The following is a 22,095-nucleotide window of genomic DNA, read 5'->3' as shown; positions in this document are numbered from 1 at the left end:
TATTTTAAAAAGTTGAAATAGGGGGGCTGGAGAGATGGCTCAGTGGTTAAGAGCATTGCCTGCTCTTCCAAAGGTCCTGAGTTCAATTCCCGGCAACCACATGGTGGCTCACAACCATTTGTAATGAGGTCTGATGCCCTCTTCTGGCCAGCAGACATAAACACAGACAGAATATTGTATACATAGCAAATAAATAAATAAATATTTTTTAAAAAAAAAGTTGAAATAGGTTTTATGGCCATGTGCCCTAGAGTTGAAAGATTCATATTAGAGCACAAGTTTTAGCCATACATTTTCTCTCAAAATGTTCATCTTAAACCTGTAATATAAGAGTTCTTTTAGGCAGGCTCACAGCATTTTATCCAGGTCTATTTTGTTCACACTAGTGGACCTTCTGAAATTTGGTTCCATAATAAGTTCCATTCTTTACCTAAACTCTCAAGTCCCTGGTCTGTGTAATCTAGAAATGACAAGTCAGAACATTTATCAATTACAATATATTTTGTGTTTGTTCTAATAAATAAAGCTTGCCTGGAGATTAGAGGCTGGAGGTAACCACTATTGGATGACAGGATCTGACAGAAAGTGGCTCATGCTATTAATTCTAGCATTTGGGAGATAAAGACAGGAATATAAGGTGGGTGGAGACAGGATCTCATCCCCCATTTGGTCTGATGATTTGGAGAGGTAGAAAGTGAATTTGACTGCTGGTTGCTTCTCTCTTCTGACAGCTGTTCCCCAATATCTTCTCTGGGATTTTATTAACAATACTAATTAGGGCCATGCATCAAGCAATCATCTTAACTACTTATTTCTAAAGTGTACTACTTTCAAAAGATGGAAATATTTGTGCTCCTTTCTGTCTATAACTTTTTGTGCTTGGACTGCACATGGTTTAAAGTTGACCTTTAAATTCAGTTCTTACACAAGGGGGCACTCATTTACTGGTATATATTTTTTTCTAACTGACCAGATGAGGCACAGTGTTGAAGCAGTTGAAGGACTTTCTATCCGGTGCTGGGGAGCAGAAGGATAGTGAGTTCAATAAAATTCTCAACTGCATAGTGTAAGGCAAGCCTACTCTACAGGAGGCATTGCTCTAAACAGAAATAAATAATCAACATAACTTGTAAACACAAGAAAGAAATTCTTAATGACCTGGAAACAATGGGGGACAGAAAGAAATAAGAGATTAGAGCAAGGATAAATTTAAAGGAATTCAAATTTAAAAATTAAAACTCACAATTGTTTTTTTAAAAAAATATATAATTAAAAAAACATAGCTCTATTGACTTTCCAAAAGTTAAAATAATCCCTGCACTGAGGGAACGGCAGTAATAAGCTATTACTTCAGCCTGTGCTCATGTGTACCGTCAGCTGCTGAGACCTGTCAGCTGACACATGCAGTTACAGCGAATGGATGGAACAATGACAGCAAGGTTGAACACATCTGTATGAGAGTTCCTTCTTGCAAATTCCATATTCTTTGGCTCAATAAATCTTCCCACAATGTATACAGAAATCTGGCCTGACTTCATTGACATGCCGTGGATCAATACATGCTGGAAAATAACAAAATCACATATCCATCATAATCATGTCTTCTTTCATAATGGTGACTCCACAACTGTTTGACTTCAGTGTTTCCCCTATAGTGTACACAGTAAACTATTCCACCTATTATGGTATGAAGGCAAAAATCATGCTCCACACACAAATCCTTTTTCTATTACTGAAATGGAAAGTTGACCATATGACTCAAATTTTTAATTGTATGACTAAGTGGTGAATGAGTTGTTTAATCTAAAAATTTAGTTGGTTTAATCATGAGAACAAGGTCATTCCCCTGGGGAACAATGGAGTGGGATCAAGGGAACTTGATCCAAAATAAGAACTTTTGATTCAGAAACATTATTCTACAAACTGGAGATACTTATTTTCTAAAATTAATGCACCTTCCTCTGGATAAATTATTCCACAAAATTAAGTTTAATAAAAAAAATCTCTTTAAAAACTGCATGCACCTGGGGTGGTTAATTTTTAAAAGAGGAGCCAGCCTGGAAAAAAAATTTTGCATACCATATAAAATGTCATTTTTAAGTCTCTTTTGTGTTCAGACCCAAGGTTATACTCTGAACAATTTAAAAAGGAACAAGAGGACCTAGGCAGTGGTTGCACATGCCTTTACTCCCAGCACTTTGGAAGCAGAGGCAGGTGGATCTCTGTGACTTCAAGGCCAGCCTGGTCTATAAGAGCTAGATCAGGACAGGATCTAAAGCTACAGAGAAATCCTGTCTTGAAAAACAAAACAAAACAGAAAACTAACAACAACAACAAAGAAAAAGGCACATCTAACCACTTAGGCAGATGGAGATTTACAGAGCAAAACTATCTTTTTGATCATGCATAATGATCAGAAATTCTAAAAGAACCAAGTCTAAGTTAGATTCTGGGACTATCAATCTTTAGTTCTTCTGGGTCATGAAGGGTGATGAAAAGATAAACTTATTATATCAGCCTTTCCCACCTCACTATTATTAATGACATGCTCATGAGGCTGAAGACTCAGCATTTAGAACACTGGATACTCATCCACAGGGCCTAACATTGATACTACGTACCCACAGCTGTCTGTAATTCCAGACAGAGCATTAGACACCACCTTTTTATCACCACTGGTACCTGGGTTGTGGGGCTATAAACCAAACTCGGGTACCCAAGAGGAGCAGTACTTTGAGACAACTGTCCAGTTACCACATATGTCATTATAATGTGGAAGGTGAAGGTGTCCCACTGTTCCTTCTGTGTCTTAGCACATAAATGCCCTCCAGATGGTTGTCAAAAGATTCAATGGATTGAATGTGAATGGAATATCTATAATGCTTATGTTATTGTTATCAGTTTTTTTTATGTGAGTAAAGATACTAAAAAGTTGGTTGAAATCAGTCTGAGTCCAGCCAGATTTTATTAGCAAAAGGTTATATTATTTGAGATAGGCTCTTTCTTTTAGAATTTTTGAGACAGGATACTTCCTCATAGCCATGGATGGCATGAATTTATTATGGGGAAGAAGCTGGCCTCACTATGATCAGGCCCACCAACACTCTGGTGTGCTATAATTATAGCCATACACCTGTAAGTCCAGTTGAAATATGTGTTTCTAAAGGACTTATCATTGAGTCAGAGAAAAAAATAATAAAATAAGATTTAAAAAGGAGCATCATTGTTTTGATGGATAGTAACTTTTCACAAAATTCTATAATTTAAATGACCAAATCATTTCATATGTTCTCAATAACAGGTTATTTTCTTTGCATTGTTAATTACACCCATTTATAAATGTTTGAAGTGTGACTGTGTGAATACACCCGTGCCATGATGTGTATGTAGCACTGACAGGAAAACCAACAGGGGTCTATGATCTACTTCTGCTTTGTGAGTTCTCGTGATTAAACCTTTGGAGTTATTTGACTGCACATGACCTCAATGGCACTTCTTGTGAAGTGAAGAAATATGAGAAAATTTGTTGAAGTATGGTGCATAACGCAGAGATAGAACCCAGGTCAGACATAGCAGCAATGAACTTTACTAAATGTGGCAATTTTCTGGTGTATAATTTTGGTTCTAAGAGTGTTATAAATAAATGCATAGTCCTCAAAACGAACAAATTTGCTTGTTGTAATATTTCCTCAAATTGAAATTGAGCACCACTGAAATGGCTCAGGGGGAAAGGACTGTTGTGTGTAAGACTAGAAACCTATCCTCAATTTCTATAGAACATCAAGCTGTGGTATTAGATACACAGTTGTTTGCTGATTCTCATACATTAGTACATCCATATCAGATAAATGAAAATCTTTTAATACACACATGAATTATTTAATGTTTCTTATAATTTCTTTTGTTAGTCATTTTAACATATACATTGTTAAATTCTCTTGAAAACCCAGCACATTGGAAGTTCATCATCTACCCCTGGACTAGTACTCAAGCAGAAGACAAATGAGCATCCTGAGTTCAAATGTATCCCTGAGTCATTACTGACATCCAAGGTAAGATGAACAACAAATAACAAAATCTCAAGGGAATTTGTGAAAAGATGAAAATCAAAACCAGAAACACAAACCACCACCCTTATGAGTAAATCATGATCAAACATGGCCTGGTATTTAAATAACCAATGGGAAAAATTATATGATGGAGGCTCCATTATATACATTACAGTAGAAAAATACCTATCACTAGGTACAGACAGAATAGAAGATAAACTAAAGTCATAGAAGTAATATAAGGTCTACAAAATAAACTTCACTAATGGATTTGCCACATATACAGCACACGTTAGTGACTCCCTCAAATACTTTAAAATAGAAACCACAATACAATGATCTCCTCCATCTGTCTTGACTGAACGTGGTATGTAATTTACTTCTTTCAATGCTATGATAAAAAATATTTTTTCATGAAGCTGAAGAAATCGGTGATGTTTAATGTCATTAAAATTTTTTCATGAATAGGAATTTCTTCATGACTTCTTTCCTATTGCAGACTTAAAAGTGTTCTAAATAGAATTTAAACATTTATAGCACTAAGTCATGGTGAGGTGACTAAGAAATATTCATTCCCAAGACTAAGATCAGATTTTTAAAAGTTTGCTGTAATTCCTGGTATAAGAAGACCCAAAGTCTTAATTTTTTTTTTTTCGAGACAGGGTTTCTCTGTGGTTTTGGAGCCTATCCTGGAACTAGCTCTTGTAGACCAGGCTGGTCTTGAACTCACAGAGATTCGCCTGCCTCTGCCTCCCAAGTGCTGGGATTAAAGGCGTGCGCCACCACCACCCGGCCCAAAGTCTTAATTTTCTAAAGATACAAAATATCAATCCAAAAATTCTCTCTCTCATTCTCTCTCTCTCTCTCTCTCTCTCTCTCTCTCTCTCACACACACACACACACACACACACACACACACACCCCACATAAAAACAATTAAAATATTTTTTTATATTTTTTCGAGACAGGGTTTGTCTGTAGCTTTTTTTTTTTTGGTTCCTGTCCTGGAACTAGCTCTTCTAGACCAACCTGGCATCGAACTCACAGAGATCCGCCTGCCTCTGCCTCCCAAGTGCTGGGATTAAAGGCGTGCGCGACCATCGCCCGGCTTCATATAGGGTTTCTTAAAACCAGATCTCTTCTAAGGAGATTTTGAAGGTGGGAACTGGTCAGATTTCAATCCCTCTGCTTGAACAACCAGAGAGTTGGGCTGGATTTTGTGCTCAGAGATTGGTTGCTTTGGTGCTCATTTGAACAAGGGAAGAGTGTGTTTCTTTGGCTCTGGTTTGAGAGCCAAAGTGTGTTTCCTTCACTGGCTCTTTTTAACTTTTTGGCTCTGTTTTAGGGTGATGTTCTTATAACTAGCTCTAGATTCAGGGACAAAGTGTTTTCTCTTGGATCTCATTTCAATTACAGGGTGTGATTCTTTGACTGGCTGATTTTCCTGCCTGTAGGACTTCATAACTCCAAATAATATGTTTTTTCCATTAGTTTGCTGGTGCAAATAAACTAAAGTGTTATCATATTGAACAGATTATTGACACTATCAGCTTTTTTTCTACAGAATGAATGCTGTTAGTTATCTGACTGTAAATGTATAGGCTTAGGATCTTGAAAAACAATTTAGAATAAGCCCTCGGGTTGTTCTTCAGGTATCCAAAGGATATTGTAATTTGCAAAAGCTTTATCAGATTGATTACACACAAAAAGTTTTACTCCTGTATAAATTACAAAATATCACATTGAATTTATTCATAGAGTTTCACTGGAGTATGATTTTTGTAATGTTTTTGAAGTCTACATTCATCAAATTCACAGTTTCTATCCTGAATGGTTTAATGTATTTGGAGATTATTGTGACAAAGGATTTACCACACAGATCCAATTCATGGTTATTCTTCTGTATGTGTACATTCCTGCATTTGAAGATGAATAAGACATGAAAGGGCTTTATCACAGTGATTTCATTAATACTATTTCTTTTACTTTTAAGCCTTTGAAGATTACTGCAAAGGCATTACTACACTGAATACATCCATGGAGTTTCTCTCTTTTGTAGATTTGTTTATGTTTTTGAAGATCACTGTGCTGTGCAAAGCTCTTACCCCACTGATTACATTCAAAGAGTTCCTACCTAGGGTGAGATCTTTTATGCCTTTTAAGATTACTTAAAGCTGAAAATGCCTTACCACACTGATTACATTCATATGGTTTCTCTCCAGAATGTGTTCTTTTATGTTTTTGAAGACTACTGTGTTGGGCAAAGGCCTTACCACACTGACTACATTTACAGGGTTTATCTCCAGTATGTGTTCTTCCATGGGATTTAAGAGTATTATACCGAGCAAAGGTCTTACCACACTGATTACATTCATAGGGTTTCTCTCCAGTATGTGTTCTTTTATGGTTTTGAAGATTACTCTGATCTACAAATGTCTTACCACAATAATTACAATCATATGGTTTCTCTCCAGTATGTGATCTTTTATGTGTTTGAAGATTACTGTGTTGAGCAAAGGCCTTACCACACTGATTACATTCATAGGGTTTCTCTCCAGTATGTGTTCTTTCATGGTATTGAAGAGCAGTGTGCCATGCAAAGGCCTTACCACACTGATTACATTGATAGGGTTTCTCTCCAGTATGTGTTCTTTTATGGATTTGAACATTACTCTGACCTGCAAAGGCCTTACCACACTGATTACATTCATATGGTTTCTCTCCAGTGTGTGTTCTTCCATGGTATTGAAGACCAGTGTACCATGCAAAGGCCTTACCACACTGATTACATTGATAGGGTTTCTCTCCAGTATGTGTTCTTTTATGGATTTGAACATAACTCTGAACTGCAAAGGCCTTACCACACTGATTACATTCATAGGGTTTCTCTCCAGTGTGTGTTCTTTTATGGTTTTGAAGATGACTCTGAGCTGCAAAGGCATTCCCACACTGATTACATTCATGGGATTTCTCTCCAGTATGTGTTCTTTCATTCCATTTAAGGTGACTGGCATGTGTGAAGGCTTCAGAACATTGAATATCTACTGAAAGTTTTTCTCCAGCTTGAATTCTTTCAATCCTGCAAAGATAATTGGCACATATAAAAACTTCACCATATTCAATACGCTGTTGTGGCTACACATTTGTATGAATTAATTTTATAATATGTTCCAATTATAAAGAGGATTCAGATACTAAGTTTTTATAACTGTGTCTAAACTCATGTTTTGCTCTTTAATTAGGCACTGTTTTGCCACTTGGAAGATACCTCCAATGGTCAATTCCTTTCTTTTATGGCTTACCTTTATACCTTCACAGAATCCAGAATCTTTTTTCTATATGATAATATATATATATATATATATATATATATATATATATATATATGAAGAGAACTGGATAAACCCAGAGCTTTTATTTTCATAACTTCTCCTATACTGTGAATCATATTGCATATGCTATGTGGACTAGAACACTCAGAATTATTTGCACATTTCTAGAACTTATAGGGCTTTTTTGCAGTTTGAATTTGTTCATGTATTAACAATGAGGGTGGAAAACCAGTTACTTGTATACTTAATTAAAATTCAACAAGTATACTCAACATGGGGACTACCAGTTATCTAATTGTTCTTAGAGAGTAGTATCCTACATCTCTCCATATCCCTGTGCTAATACACTTGTATCAAGAGCAATGTATGGTATCCATAGTAAAGAAGAATTACAAATAAGAGATTTCCACATTGAATTCTCAGGGTTTGACCTGCTGTTCCTCACAATCTTGTGGTATAGATATCAAGGTTACTCGAAAACAACTGCCACTTGACTCAGCTCTAACTGCTTCTCTCACTAAAGTTAGTACAGTCACAAGAAATTACAAGTAATAAAAGATTTACTATGGGCTATTGGCTTAGTACAAAGTTTTACAGATATACTTATAATCTCTTCAATGTGTATACTTTTGTATTATGAGTAGCAAGAAAGAAATTTATTTGCAGATCTACAACAAAGCTCTCATGGTGCTATGCCTCAAAAGATGTTATCTTTTTAGCTATTGTTTTCTTGACTTCTTTCTTAAAAGAATGTCATTCAAATGCAATTCACATATATGAAATAGGGATTTGTGAGAATTTGATAAAACTGTACATGTTATCAGTATTGCTTTAAACTAAAACTTTTAAGACACATAAAAATTTCATCAGAGGCACATTGTTATCTGCTTGTATATGAAAATTACCTTTCAGGTCTTCTAGAAAATTGACAATGCTCTTCACTGTTAGGGTCTTCCCAATTACATCCTAAAATATAATGCCAGTAAATGTATGTTATATTATTGAAAATTGTGCAGTATTTAAGCTGTTATATGAAGGGACCCTTAGAACTATGTCTGCTCTATTCAACTAATTCTTATTCTTTCTAAATAAAATTACAGAAGAACATCATTAACCAAGAAAAAATTATCCCCTTATTTTGAATCATGAAGGAAATTTAGTTTCACCTATAGTAGCGAGGTTCCTGTAGGTCTCCAGCATCACATCTTTGTAGAGATTCTTCTGGGCAGGATCCAGCAAATTCCACTCTTCCTGACTGAAGCTGATATGCACATCATCATAGGTCACTGCCCTCTAAAATATTACATTCATGTGTATAAGAGAAGCATGATGGTGACAACATTGTAAATGCATACTTCTTTAACACTATAGTCATAAAATTCTGATGTTCCCCACTATTATTCCATGACAGAGACAGACACTTTTTTTTAAAAAAATATTTATTTACTTATTATGTATACAACATTCTGTCTATGTGTATGCCTGCAGGCCAGAAGAGGGCACCAGACCTCATTACAGATGGTTGTGATCCACCATGTTGTTGCTGGGAATTGAACTCAGTACCATTTGGAAGAACAGGCAATGCTCTTAACCTCTGAGCCATCTCTCCAGCTCCGAAGCAGACACTTTAGAAGGAAATTGAATAGAAGAGTCATGTCTGTTATTTTTGTACCCTTTGAATGGGATATCACCAACAAAAGAACTGTCTATTAATAAAGATAGTCAAGGAAACGGATCAACAGGAATCACGCAGAAAAATTGTATGAAGAAAATTGTATGAAGAAATACTAATTACAAAATAGAAAAAAATACGGTGGACAAACTGGGTATGTTGACTCATGCCTTTAAGCAAAACACTCATAAAGCAGAGGTGTGTAGATTTGTCTCTGAGATGAGTGCCAGCCAAGTCTATGAAATCATGTCCAGGACAGGTGGAAGTACACATTAAGACCCTGTCTCCATTGCAAAAATCAGTGAAACAGGGCTGTAAAGATGGCTTGGCAGTTTGGAGCACTGATCCTTCTTGCAGAGGTCCTGGGTTCAGTTCCCAGCAACCATATGGTGGCTCACAACCATCTGCAATGAGATCTGGTGCCCTCTTCTGGCCTGCAGGCAGACATATAGGCAGAACATTGTATATATATAATAATTAAATAAACCTTAAAAAATCAGTGAAATAAACAAATCACACAGAAAGAATTTAGAGCTGTGTACTGAAGTTCCTACAAAGAATTATACATTCACTCCAGTTCTGTGTTCATCTTCCAGACAGCTGAAGTGTCCTATTTTAAACTGCAATACCACAAACATTTTATGAAAAGGTACTTTATGTTTAAAATAATTATAAATGGAGAGATGAAAACATTAGCAATATAAATGTTGGGCATAACAAATTAACATAGTTCTGGAAATATGGCTGAGTACTACTGAGCTCTTCCTGGTCTTGAAAGAGGTGGGCACAATTGTCAGTACTTACATGGGGACCACAATTATTTATTATTCTAAGTTCAGGATTTCTGAGAAGCTTTGATCACTCTGATGACCAAGTACCCATATGGTACATATCCATGCAGACCCATAAAATAGTCAAATTGAGTGAAAAATTAAAAGCAAGCTAATCAAGCAGGAAGAAGTTCATGCACCGGCAATTCACTGACTCAGGATGCTCAGGCAGTATTAATGTCATGAATACATGGCATCCTGGGGATCAGAATGAAACCCTCTGTCAAATATAAAATTTAAGATATGTAAGAAGCTGAGCACAGCAGCATATGCTTGACATTTAAAAAGCCTACATTCAGGGTCATCATCCAACAACATAAAAACAAAGCCATGAATGAAGCCCCCCTCATTTTACTTTGAGGAATTTGGAGCCACACATCAAAGGTTACTCAGACAAGCAAACAAAACAATTAAAACTACAGGCTACAAAACTCCTTAGCCCTGAACAGCAACTGTTTCTTCTTTATTTTCTGTGATTTACAGATCAAGCCTATAATGATGATAAAAGCATTTCAGTGTAAGTGGGAAGTTGGCTGATTAATTCCAACTACAACACAGTAGACATAAAAGTCAGAAAATTAGTTAAGGATATTGAGACTCATCACATACAATGAGGAATTTCATCTTGAAAAGCCTTTTTTACTGAAGGTTTATAGGAAATTGAAAGGCCAGCAAGGAGAGAAACATGATCTTTTCTGGGAAATGTTCATTAAATTAAATGCACAGACTGGACCAAGAGAGTGACCCAGGAGAGCAGACCAAAAGAGCAGGCCAAGACAGAGGGCAAAGACACACCTCAGAGGTGTGGCTTTCTGAAACACAGAGTAGGCCAAGAACAGGTCTCAAAAACAAACTGGGTGGTGGCGCTCGCCTTTAATCCCAGGCAGAGGCAGGCGGATCTCTGTGAGTTCGAGACCAGCCTGGTCTACAAGAGCTAGTTCCAGGACAGGCTCCAAAACCACAGTAAAACCCTGTCTCAAAAAAACCAAAAAAAAAAAAAAAAGAAAGAAAGAAAATGATTTCTAGTGTAACTTTGTGAGGATGATGAGGAAATGAAAATCCCCTTAAAGAAATTGAGGAAAACATAAGCAAAAGAATGGAAGACATCAATAAATTTCTCAAAGGGGCTGGAGAGATGGCTCAGAGGTTAAGAGCATTGCCTGCTCTTCCAAAGGACCCGAGTTCGATTCCCAGCAACCACATGGTGGCTCACAACCATCTGTAATGAGGGCTGGTGTCCTCTTCTGTCCTACAGACATATATGCAAACAGAATAGTGTGTCCATAATAAATAAATAAATAAATAAATAAATAAATTTCTCAAAGAAACCCAAGAAACCAAGAAAAAAAAATCAATATTTGATTGAAACAAGCAAATCTAGACTTGAAGACTGAAATAGAAGCAATAAAGAAACCACAGACAAAGGGAATGTTGTATATGGAAAATCTGGGTAAACAAATGGGATCCACAGCGAGAAGTGTAACCAACAGAATACAAGAGATAGAAGAGAGAATCTCAGGTGCTGAAGATTCTATAGAAGAAATCGAATCATTGGTCAAAGAAAACAATAAATCCAAAAATTCCTTACACAAAACATTATTTCTGGGACACCATGAAAAATCCAAACCTAAGAATAATAGGAATAGAAGAAAGATAAGAACACTAACTCCAAAGCACAGAAAATATATGTAACAACAAAAAAAAATCATAGAAGGAAATGTTTCCAACCCAAAAAAGGATACACCTATGACGGTATAAGAAGTTTAGGGAATACCAGATAGACTGGACAAAAAAAGTACCCCCAACATATAATGATCAAAATGCAAAACAGAAAATGAAGAAAGACTATTAAGAGCTGCAAAGGATAATGGCCAAGTACAATATAAAGCAGACATATCAGAATAACACCCAAATTCTTCATGGAAACTTTGAAAGCATGAAGGCCCTGGACAGATGTGCTGAAGACACTAAGAGACCATGGACACTACTCTACCCACCAAAGCTTCCAACCAGACTACTATACCCAGCAAAGCTTTCAGCCACCATCAATGGAGAAAACAATGTATTCCATGACAAAACCAGATTTAAACAATACTTATCCTAACAAGTCCAGTCATACAGAAAGTACTAGAGGGACTTACCAAGGAAGCTAACTGTAAACACAGGCAACAGATAACCTTACATCTGCAAACACCAAAGAAGGCAAACATACAAACACTACTACTGAAACATAGCTGGAACTAGCAATCACTGGTCATTTATATCTCTTACTATCAATAGACCCAATTTGACTATAAAAAGGCACAAGCTGGGCTGGAGAGTTGGCTCAGAGGTTAAGAGCATTGCCTGCTCTTCCAAAGGTCCTGAGTTCAATTCCCAGCAACCACAGGGTGGCTCACAACCATCTGTAATGAGGTCTGGTGCCCTCTTCTGGCCTGCAGGCATACACACAGACAGAATATTGTATACATAATAAATAAATAAATATTTTTTAAAGGCACAATCTTAGAGAATGGATCCGAAAGCAAGATCCATCACTTTGCTATATAAAGAAAACAAACCTAACCCTCAAAGACAAACATTGCCTAAGAGTAAAGTGTTGGGAAAAGTTTTTCAAATCATATGGACCTAAGCAACACACAAGTATAGGTATCATAATAGTGAACAAAACAGACTGCAAAGTAAAGTCAATCAGAAAGATGGACACTTCATATTCATAACAGGAACCATGCATTAAGATAAAGTCTCAATCCTGAACATCTATGCCCCGAATATAAGAACACCCACACATGTAAAAGAAACATTCCTAAAGCTTAAAATGCACATCAAATCCCACATCTTACTAGTAGGAGACTTCAACACCCTACTCTCCCCAATGAACAGGTCAATTAAACAGAAACATAACAGAAAAATGAGACAACTAACAGATTTCTTGACCTAAATGGACTCAACAGACATCTACAGAATATTCCACCCAAGCGCAAAATATAATTTCTTCTCAGCACCTCGTAGTATCTTCTCTAAAATGGACCATGATCATGGTAACAAGGCAACCCTTGACACACACACACACACACACACAAAATTGGAATAACCCCCTGGGTTTTATCAGATCACTATGTTTTAATGTTATAATTTAACAACAACACTAATCACAAAATTGAATAGTGGAAATTGAATAGTGCTCTATTAAACTACCCCTGGGTCAAGGAAGAAATAAACATATACTACAAAAAAAAAAAGCTGTTCTCCACAAAATTGAAAAGGTTAAACACATTTGGACAGGGTTAGTCAGCAAAATAAAATCAAACCTAATGACAGCAGACAACTTATCCATCTGCTTTTGGCCAACTTTGATGAGACCTGATTTTGAAAATCGGGAGTTCCTGTCTACCACTATAATCCATCAACCTGTCCTTGAAACAGTGTCAGTTTTTCTTTTCCAATGGAGAAATTGTAGAAACTATGAACACTGTGGCTCCTGCCCCACTCACAAATCCAGGACAATTGGTGGAGTCAATGGTACCACTTCAGTTGCCACCACCATTACAACCGCAGCTCATTCAACCACAATTGTGACAGATCCTCTTGCTATTATATAAATAGAATGTGACTGCAAACGGCCTGAAATTGGACAAAAGCAAATCTAGACATGCATGTTTCAGGGTTTAGTAGTATATTTCATTTTTCATAGAGATAATCCACATTCAAAATGATGAGACATTTTCTCTTTGAACTATGTGTATTCCCTGTTAACTTACACTGCAAACCTAAAAATGTGGGAAGCATGACTGGAGAGGCCTAATTTTTATAAACAAATAATAGTTATAAAAATGCAAAGCTGCTGCTGCTGCATACAATACTATTGCAATCAGTATATCAATCCTGTGGTGATTTCTGTCATATTATATTGTGAATAAAATTGTTCTATAGAAATTAAATGATTTAAAACTCATATATAAAATGTTTAATGTTTCTGCCTGCTTTGTGGCTGGTTTTGTTATTTGATGTGCTAATTTGGGAACTTAATTCACATTCATGCAGTCTGTATAGATAACTAAAGCCCAGTTAAGTATTTTGTAATTTCAGGCTCCTATGTGGTTTGAAAGAAAGAAAGAAAATACATGTAACATATTTCACATTTCTGCACTTTCACCTTTTATGTAAATCTGTGGAAGATTTGATGAGGAGTAAATGAACCTATTTCTTCTACTCACATACCAAGGACACACTTGTGGTTAAAGTGAGTTGATAATGTGGTGTAAGGATGATTGTCCCCAACTCATTTCTTTGTGATCTCTAATGAAAAATACATTTTGTATAGGGTTAATTCTGTAAACAGATGCATGTTTATAAGATCTATAATGGTCTTGTAATCTTAATCTAGTATATTTTAGATATTTTAATTTTTCCCTCTTGGGAAATACATTTAGTATAGTGTAGAAAAATACTTCATGACATTTTCATATAAGGTTAGATAACTTTTCATACATAAACATGAAATTTGTTGTAGATAATTCTTTAAATGAAACATTTAATCTAGAAATCCAATTTAATATATTCCCCGAATCTATTTTTATATGACCAGTGAGAATATATCCCCAAAAATTCATTGCTAATCCAGCAATAAAAATAATTTGAGTACTGATAAACTTCTTGGAGTACATATATATAAAATCACAAAACTTGTATTCATTCTCTTCTGTGATATGTTGTTCTATAGTCCAGAATAGCTTTTGCACCATTTTTTAAACCAGTTTTCCCCTTTGATGTTGGTACCAGAGTTGCTATAAATGACTACTGCTTTAGGGGTTAAATATTTTGTTAGTGGAGATACAACCAAAACACTAAATTATGATAAAACTTTCTGACTGGATAATAGGTATATGTCACCTGGTGGCATATTGCAAATGTGGAAAAACTGTGTTTTCCTCAAATAGAAAACTGGAAGGTTAAGCGACATCAGGCCTTAAAGTAGGTTAGGAACCTGTAGAGCCTCCTTGAAAAGCTTGTTAGAGGTTTTTTTTTTTTTTTTTTTTTTTTTCATATGGGGATGTGCCTGGTGTCTGGTTTTAAATCAGTGGTGGCGTGGTGGCTTCTCTGTAGTAGTTTGGAGCTAAATATCTGGACAATCCAGTTGAACAAAGTGTGCCCTAGCATCCTAATCTCTAACAGCCCTGATTAAAACACATTTATTTTCTGGGTGATTTAGAGGCAGTCCTCCCTCAGCTAATTCTACTTTGTGAGACTGAACTATTTCCAAGGCATTGGAAACTCTTCTACGTTGCGGCTTAGAAGTGCAGCGCTACCCAACAGGTGAGATGCCTTGATACCGTCCACATAGTTAAACACAAATGGAGATTGTGTGCGAAGGTTAAAGGCAAAGTGCTCAATTTCAAGAAGATACTGGAGAAACTAGGCTTCTCTAAGTATGACATATTGAAGTTGACAAGAAAAAACATTTGTACACACAGTGCCCAGCTTCCAATTCTCTAAACAAATCAAGCCCAAGGAGCAAAGTTATACAGAGGCCTGTTCCTAGGTCTAAGAATTAACAAAGACCACATGGGACTTCACAGCACAGGGAATCTGGCGGCAGGTTCCCACACAGATCCCAGGAGGACGCACCATGCTGTCTCCCGCACCTCACCCTCTGCTCCTCCCCATCTGGAGACAGCATTCCCTCGCTCACCATGTTGTGGTTCCTCAGGTCGCCAAAGCTCTCAGCTCATCAATTTCCAGCACACGAAACCACTGAAAACAGCGTCTCTGCGAAGCCGACTTGGAACTTGGCTTCCCGGAAGAGCCCTGCACTGTTGCTGACTGGCAGGTCACCTGGACGGCCTGATTGGCTAGTGCAGTCTGAATGACAAGCACACTGTCCACAGGGCTACAGTGTGCTTAAATACTCAGTACAGTGGTTCCTGACCATTCCTCTCACCCCATTCAAAGATCTTTTCTAGATAGGCCAAGGTAAGCATTTCAATAGCACTAGCCCTTGGCTACAAAAGCAGACAATGTCACAATCTTTTTTTTTTTTGTTTTTTTTGTTTTTTGTTTTTTCCAGACAGGGTTTCTCGGTGGCTTTGGAGCCTGTCCTGGAACTAGCTCTTGTAGACCAGGCTGGTCTCAAACTCACAGAGATCCACCTGCCTCTGCTTCCCGAGTACTGGGATTAAAGGCGTGCGCCACCATCGCCTGGCTGACAATGTCACAATCATGTACTCCATAGGAACTTTCCCTTTTTCCTCCAGGACACAATGTGGCTAGCTGGCTTGTACTATGCACTGTGCTTATCTAGGTTGGTGGAGTGATTTCCTGTCCCAGAGGGAAAAATATTAAGAGCTGAAGAGAATTTTAAGGTCACGAAAGAAGATGATTGTCATGGTGTTGAAAGTGAGCACTGCCACCAAGCAGCTAAAGGTGGTCCTATCATCTCAAATTATACAGATTAATGGAGGTTTTCCCATTTAAAAACCGTTAAGTAAAATCTCTCTCAGGCATAATCAATTTTTAGGTAATCCCAGAGGTAGTCAGTTTTACTACCCAAAATCACGATCTCAACAGCCAAGAGAGAAGAAATGAGAAAATATACTTGCCTGCAGGAGGCACAAAGTGCATGGGAGTTATTTTCAAAACACTGTTTTTCGCCGGGCAGTGGTGGCGCACGCCTTTAATCCCAGCACTCGGGAGACAGAGGCAGGCGGATCTCTGTGAGTTCGAGACCAGCCTGGTCTACAGAGCGTGTTCCAGGACAGGCTCCAAAGCCACAGAGAAACCCTGTCTCGAAAAAAAAAAAAAAACAGTGTTTTTCCTCAACAAAGGAAGCATGGGGATTTTACTTAGGGAGTCTGAACATGCTCATGTAATGTTCTCTCTTTCTTTAAGCATGCTCACTTAACAAATCCACTTCTGAACATGATCACATTGTAAAAACAGAGATATTTTGGGGGCATTCTTACCTCAAAGTCATGTAGGAACATAAGTTATCACTGGTGCTTTAAATCTTAGCCATTCTTACTATTCTAAGATGCTATCTCAGAGTCATTTTGATTTACATTTTCATGATTACTAAGGATGTGGAACATTTCCTTAAGTGTCTCTTAGACTCTTGAGATTCTGCTGTTGAAATTTCTCTATTTAGATTTGTATCCTACTTTTATTTGGAATATTTGGAATTTGATGTCTAATATCTTGAGTAGTTTATATATTTTGGAGATCAGTCTTTTGTCTGCTCTGGGGTTGGGAAGATCTTTACCCATTCATTGTGATGCCTTTTTATCTTATTGACTGTGTCCTTTGCATTACAGAATTTTCTCAGTTTCAGAAGGTCCCGTTTGTTTATTGGTACTCTCAGTGTCTGTGCAATTGATGCTATATTTAGACAGTAGTTTCCTATGCCCATGCTCTGAAGGCTACTTCTTGCCAGAAGCAAAGGCCTGTAATTTGAGATCTGCGTTTTTGTTACAGCCATCTTAAGCTCACAAATTAAGAAAAATATCTACCTCTATCCCCTCTGCAGGGTCCAGGAAATCAACCTGGTATCTTATCTCCTAGCAGAGACCTGCAGGCACCAGGCTCTGGAACCTATTAGCATTTTCCTTGGTTAGTCAACAATCACAGACCCTCAGTATATACTTATCAGCTAGGGATGTCTCCAGACATGAATTCCAGCAAACCTGAGTTTCCTGACACCCTTCCCTTCCCCCTTTGCCTGTTTGCTATATAATAGCATCTGAGAAAGAATAAACAGAATGGCTTGATCAAAAAATCCTGTCTTGCTGTCATTTCTCATGTCTCTTGTCTCCTTTCATTCCTCTCCACTAGGTTTATCAGGGACCCCCGTTCGTATCCCGCAGGCTGGGATAACTTCCCACTTTCTCCTCTACTGTATTCACCGTGGCCAGATCCGTATTGAGTTATTTAATCCATTTGGACTTGAGTTTGTGCGTGGGGAGAGATATGGATCTACTTGCATTCTTTTTCATTTTGATATCCACTTATTCCAGCACCATTTGTTGAAGATGCTTTCATTTTTCCATTGTATAGTTTTAGCTTCTTTGTCAAAAATTAAGTGTTCAGGGCTGGAGAGATGGCTCAGTGGTTAAGAGCACTGCCTGTTCTTCCAAAGGTCCTGAGTTCAATCCCCAGCAACCACATGGTGGCTCACAACCACCTGTAATGAGATCTGGTGCCCTCTTCTGGCCTGTATACTTAATAAATAAATAAATCTTTAAAAAAAATCAGGTGTTCATAGGTCTGTGGATTCATATCTGAACCTTTGTTTTGATTCCATTGGTCAACCTGTCTACTTCTATGCCAATACAATCTGTTTTCATTACTGTAGCTCTATAATCCAGGTTTATGTTAAGAATGGTGATACTTCCAGAAGTTCCATTACTGTACAGGATATTTTGGTTATCTTTGGTGTTTTATTTTACACTGTTTTGTTTTCTGATTTGAATTTGAGTAGTGTGCTTTCAAGGTCTGTGAAGAATCATGTTGAAATGTTTTAAATTATTTGTGGCTATTGTAAATGGTGATGCTCCTCTGATTTCTTTCTCAGCATCTTTATTATTTGTTTGTTGTTGTTGTTGTTGTTTTTGTTTTTGGGGTTTTTTTTTGAGACATGCTTTCTCTGTGGCTTTGGAGCCTGTCCTGGAACTAGCTCTGTAGACCAGGCTGGTCTCGAACTCACAGAGATCCAGCTGCCTCTGCCTACTGAGTGCTGGGATTAAGGGCGTGTGCCACCATCGCCCGGCTCTTCTATATTATTTGTATATAGGAGTGCTACTCATTTTTTGAGCTCATCTTGTTTCCTGTCACCTTACTTAAGTTATTTATGGATTGTAGGAATTCCCTGATAGAGTTTCTGGCATCACTTATGTATACTATCATATCATCTGTGAATAGCAAAAGCTCAACGTTTTCCTTTCCAGTTTGGATTCCCATGATCTTCTTTAGTTTTCTTTTGCATATGTAGTATCCATATCAAACTCCTGTGTGCATACACTAGGCAGCTTTTTTGGGGGGGGGAGGGAGGGTTTCGAGACAGCGTTTCTCCATAGCTTTTTTGTTCCTGTCCTGGAACTAGCTCTTGTAGACCAGAATGGCCTCGAACTCACAGAGATCCGCCTGTCTCTGCCTCCCGAGTGCTGGGATTAAAGGCGTGTGCCACCACTGCCCGGCTCTAGGCCCATTTTAAAAGCTGGATGAGCCATCTTCCTCCCTCTCTCTACACACTGACTTCTGAGGCCTGTGCACACCCCTTCTAATAAACTCCGAAGAGTGTTCGCTGTGTGTTCTCTGTTTCTTTCTTGTTAAGAAAAAAACCCAAGAAGGCGCAGCTCTGCCAGCACAAAGAAGTCCAATTAAGTGAAATGAAACCAAATCAAAATGCCCATTATTTTATTAAATACAGTGCTCTCTGGTGGCTGAGCACATGTGGGGGAGACAGGACAACGGGGAGCCCATGCAAACCCAGAACAATGTGTTTCTCCTCTAGGAACCCACCTAAAGGCACTGTGGGAGTGGTCCCGACCTCTCCACAGGGACAGGTCAGGACCTGGAATGCTGGGATTTAGAGTCCAGGATAATGCAATTCCCAGACCAGAGGGGCTGGGATGGATGCCAGGGGCTGGAGGCTAAGGTCCAGACTTAACACTTCTCACTTGTACCAAGTAATTTCTGTGACCCACTGTCAAATGTTCAGTTTTTCTTTTTTTTTTAATATTTATTTATTTATTATGTATACAATATTCTGTCTGTATGCCTGAAGGCCAGAAGAGGGTGCCAGACCTCTTTACAGATGGTTGTGAGCCACCATGTGGTTGCTGGGAATTGAACTCAGGACCTTTGGAAGAGCAGGCAATGCTCTTAACCACTGAGCCATCTCTCCAGCCCCCAAGTTTTTCTCAGTGAATTGAATTAATGGCATGTGCTTGCATATTTTTGATTGATATTTATTGAGCTCTACATTTTTCTCTGCTCCTCTTCCTGTCTCTCCCCTCCCCCCTTCAGTCGTCCCCTAAGATCCTCATGCTCCTAATTTACTCAGGAGATCTTGTCTTTTTCTACTTTCTAATTCCCATTTAGATTAGATCTATGTAAGGCACTCTTCGCATCCATATTGTTGTCTAAGTTCTCTGAATTTGTGGTTTGTAGGCTGGAATTCTTTGCTTTATGTTTGAAAACCACCTATGAGTGAGTACATGTGATAATTGTCTTCCTGTACCTGGGTATGTTATTCAGGTTTCTTCTTTTCCTGGGTTGTGTAATTTTTTTGTTTGTAGACTATATAGCAGCTGTGGCCTTCTGCCTAGTCAGACTGCTCAGAGCAAAAACAGCTTTCTCTGAGATTAATAGAGATCATCATAACTGTTCCTCCAGAAGCATTGTATATAGGGCTGTTAGGTAACTTTTCCTTGAAGTTTTCTGGTTTTGTGTCCCCTTCTTTTGTGTTTGTGAAAATTATGGTGTTGGCAAAGTTATCTTTTAGAATAAGCATCAAGATTGATAGTCGACTTTTCACAGTGTCATCCTCTTGATTTTCAAGCGAGACCTTAATGGTACAGTATGAACATGCCAGAGACATTTCTTTCCATCATTTGTCTAATATACATTTGTTCCTACATAATATTGAGGTTAGAATATCCCTAAATGTCTTTGCTATTACACTGTGATAAGTGGATTTGTTAACTGAGCATGCTTAAGGAAAGGGAGAACATTGCATGAGCATATTCAGACTCCCTAAGTAAAATCTCCATGTTTTATTTGTTGAGGAAAAACACTGTTTTGATAACAACTCCCAAGCTCTTTGTGCCTACTGCAGGCAAGGTTTTTTTTTTTTTTTATCATTTCTTCTGTCTTGGCTGTTGAAATGTCTGGCTATTTTTGGTAGTAAAAATGACTACCTCTGGGATCATCCAATACACAAAGAATTGATTATATCTGAGAGAGATTTTACTTAAAGGTTTTTGAAATGAGAAAATCCTCCATTAATCTGTATAATTTGAGATGATAGGTCCCACCTTAAGCTTCTTGGTGTTTCTGCACTCTTAACCAGTGAGCCATCTCCGCCACCCATGTCTGTGAACAGTTTTAACACCATCACTCATGAGCAGAGGTAGTGGGATTCTCTACATTTGAGACCAGTCTGGACTACAGAATGAGTTCTACAAATACACAGAAAAATCCTGTCTTGAAATCACAAAAACAAAACAGAACAAAACAAACAAAGAAAAAACCCAAAAAACTGAATAAAACAAAGACTATGACCCAACTTTAATCAGCATCTTACATTCTGGCAGCAGCAGTCACGTAGAAAGTATTTTGAAGAAGAAAAATCTTTTTTTTTTTGCCTCTGTGCTCTGGCACTGGCTACCAAACTCATCCCTTTACTAGCATTAGTCATTGTAATTTTGGTTAATACTTAAAACCAGCTGAGTCACAGATCCTTGTGGGCAGAACAACTACTGGATCCTTCTCTTGATCTTAGACAAAAGGCTGAGAAGCAAGCTATTGGATTCCTCAATTGCCATTGGTATGCAGCTGTTCTTAAGTTAAGTGGACCACAGCTTGCGAGACATTCTAAGAATACTACTTTTTACATCCATGGTGAGAATCATTCTACCTGTCTTGGTCATGTAGAGAATCTTAAATACTGCAGCTGTATATTTTATTCACCTGACTATAGAGGAAGAAGTGCTGGCTAACAATAGTGCTCATGAAGACATTCTTTCTAGCTCCATTATTCTCTACATATTCAAATTTCCATGAACACTACCCTTTTTATTATTATTCATTTGCGTGGAGTTTGCTTCGAATTTCAGGAATAAAACCCATAAACAATGGAGTCATCATCCAGCTTTCCGATGGGGAAAAGACCAATCATCTTGATTGAGACCTGGTTCCTGCTTTTCTCTTTTCTGTTGTGTGAAATCCCTGTGAAAACCATGTAAAAAGTACCTCCAGTTCATCTGACCTCAGAGTGAAGCCACAGAACAAATATTTCATTTTGTAACTTTAAAACTCTCTTTAGTTGTTAGTATTCTAGGCATCCTTACATCTGTGGGACAGGTACTAGCACAGTGTACCGTAAAAGTCACACAGTGTGCTGGAATAAAATGGGAAAGTTCCAAGGAGTGCAAGAAGATGACATTGATTGCTTTAGTAGCCAGGGGCCAGTGCTATTAAATGCATGTATTCTTAGA

General features: G+C 37.7%; 1 protein-coding gene across 1 annotated transcript; it reads right to left on the bottom strand.

Moving 5' to 3' along the window:
* Positions 1-1,373: 1,373 nt before the first annotated feature.
* Positions 1,374-15,583, bottom strand: LOC121458813 (zinc finger protein 431-like). Its single transcript, XM_041668154.1, has 5 exons — positions 15,576-15,583; positions 8,548-8,674; positions 8,287-8,347; positions 7,062-7,128; positions 1,374-1,562 (listed from the first exon to the last, which is right to left on the bottom strand). Exons 1-5 carry the CDS (start codon positions 15,576-15,578, stop codon positions 1,374-1,376), a joined length of 447 nt encoding a protein of 148 aa, XP_041524088.1. The 5' UTR covers positions 15,579-15,583.
* Positions 15,584-22,095: the final 6,512 nt, after the last annotated feature.

This window comes from Microtus oregoni, unplaced genomic scaffold, assembly GCF_018167655.1.
Source record: "Microtus oregoni isolate MIOR12 unplaced genomic scaffold, Mior012 000018F_ref0000195, whole genome shotgun sequence".
NCBI lineage: Eukaryota > Metazoa > Chordata > Mammalia > Rodentia > Cricetidae > Microtus > Microtus oregoni.
Note: the sequence above shows the minus strand (reverse complement) of the source record. Positions and strands in the feature narration are given on the sequence as shown.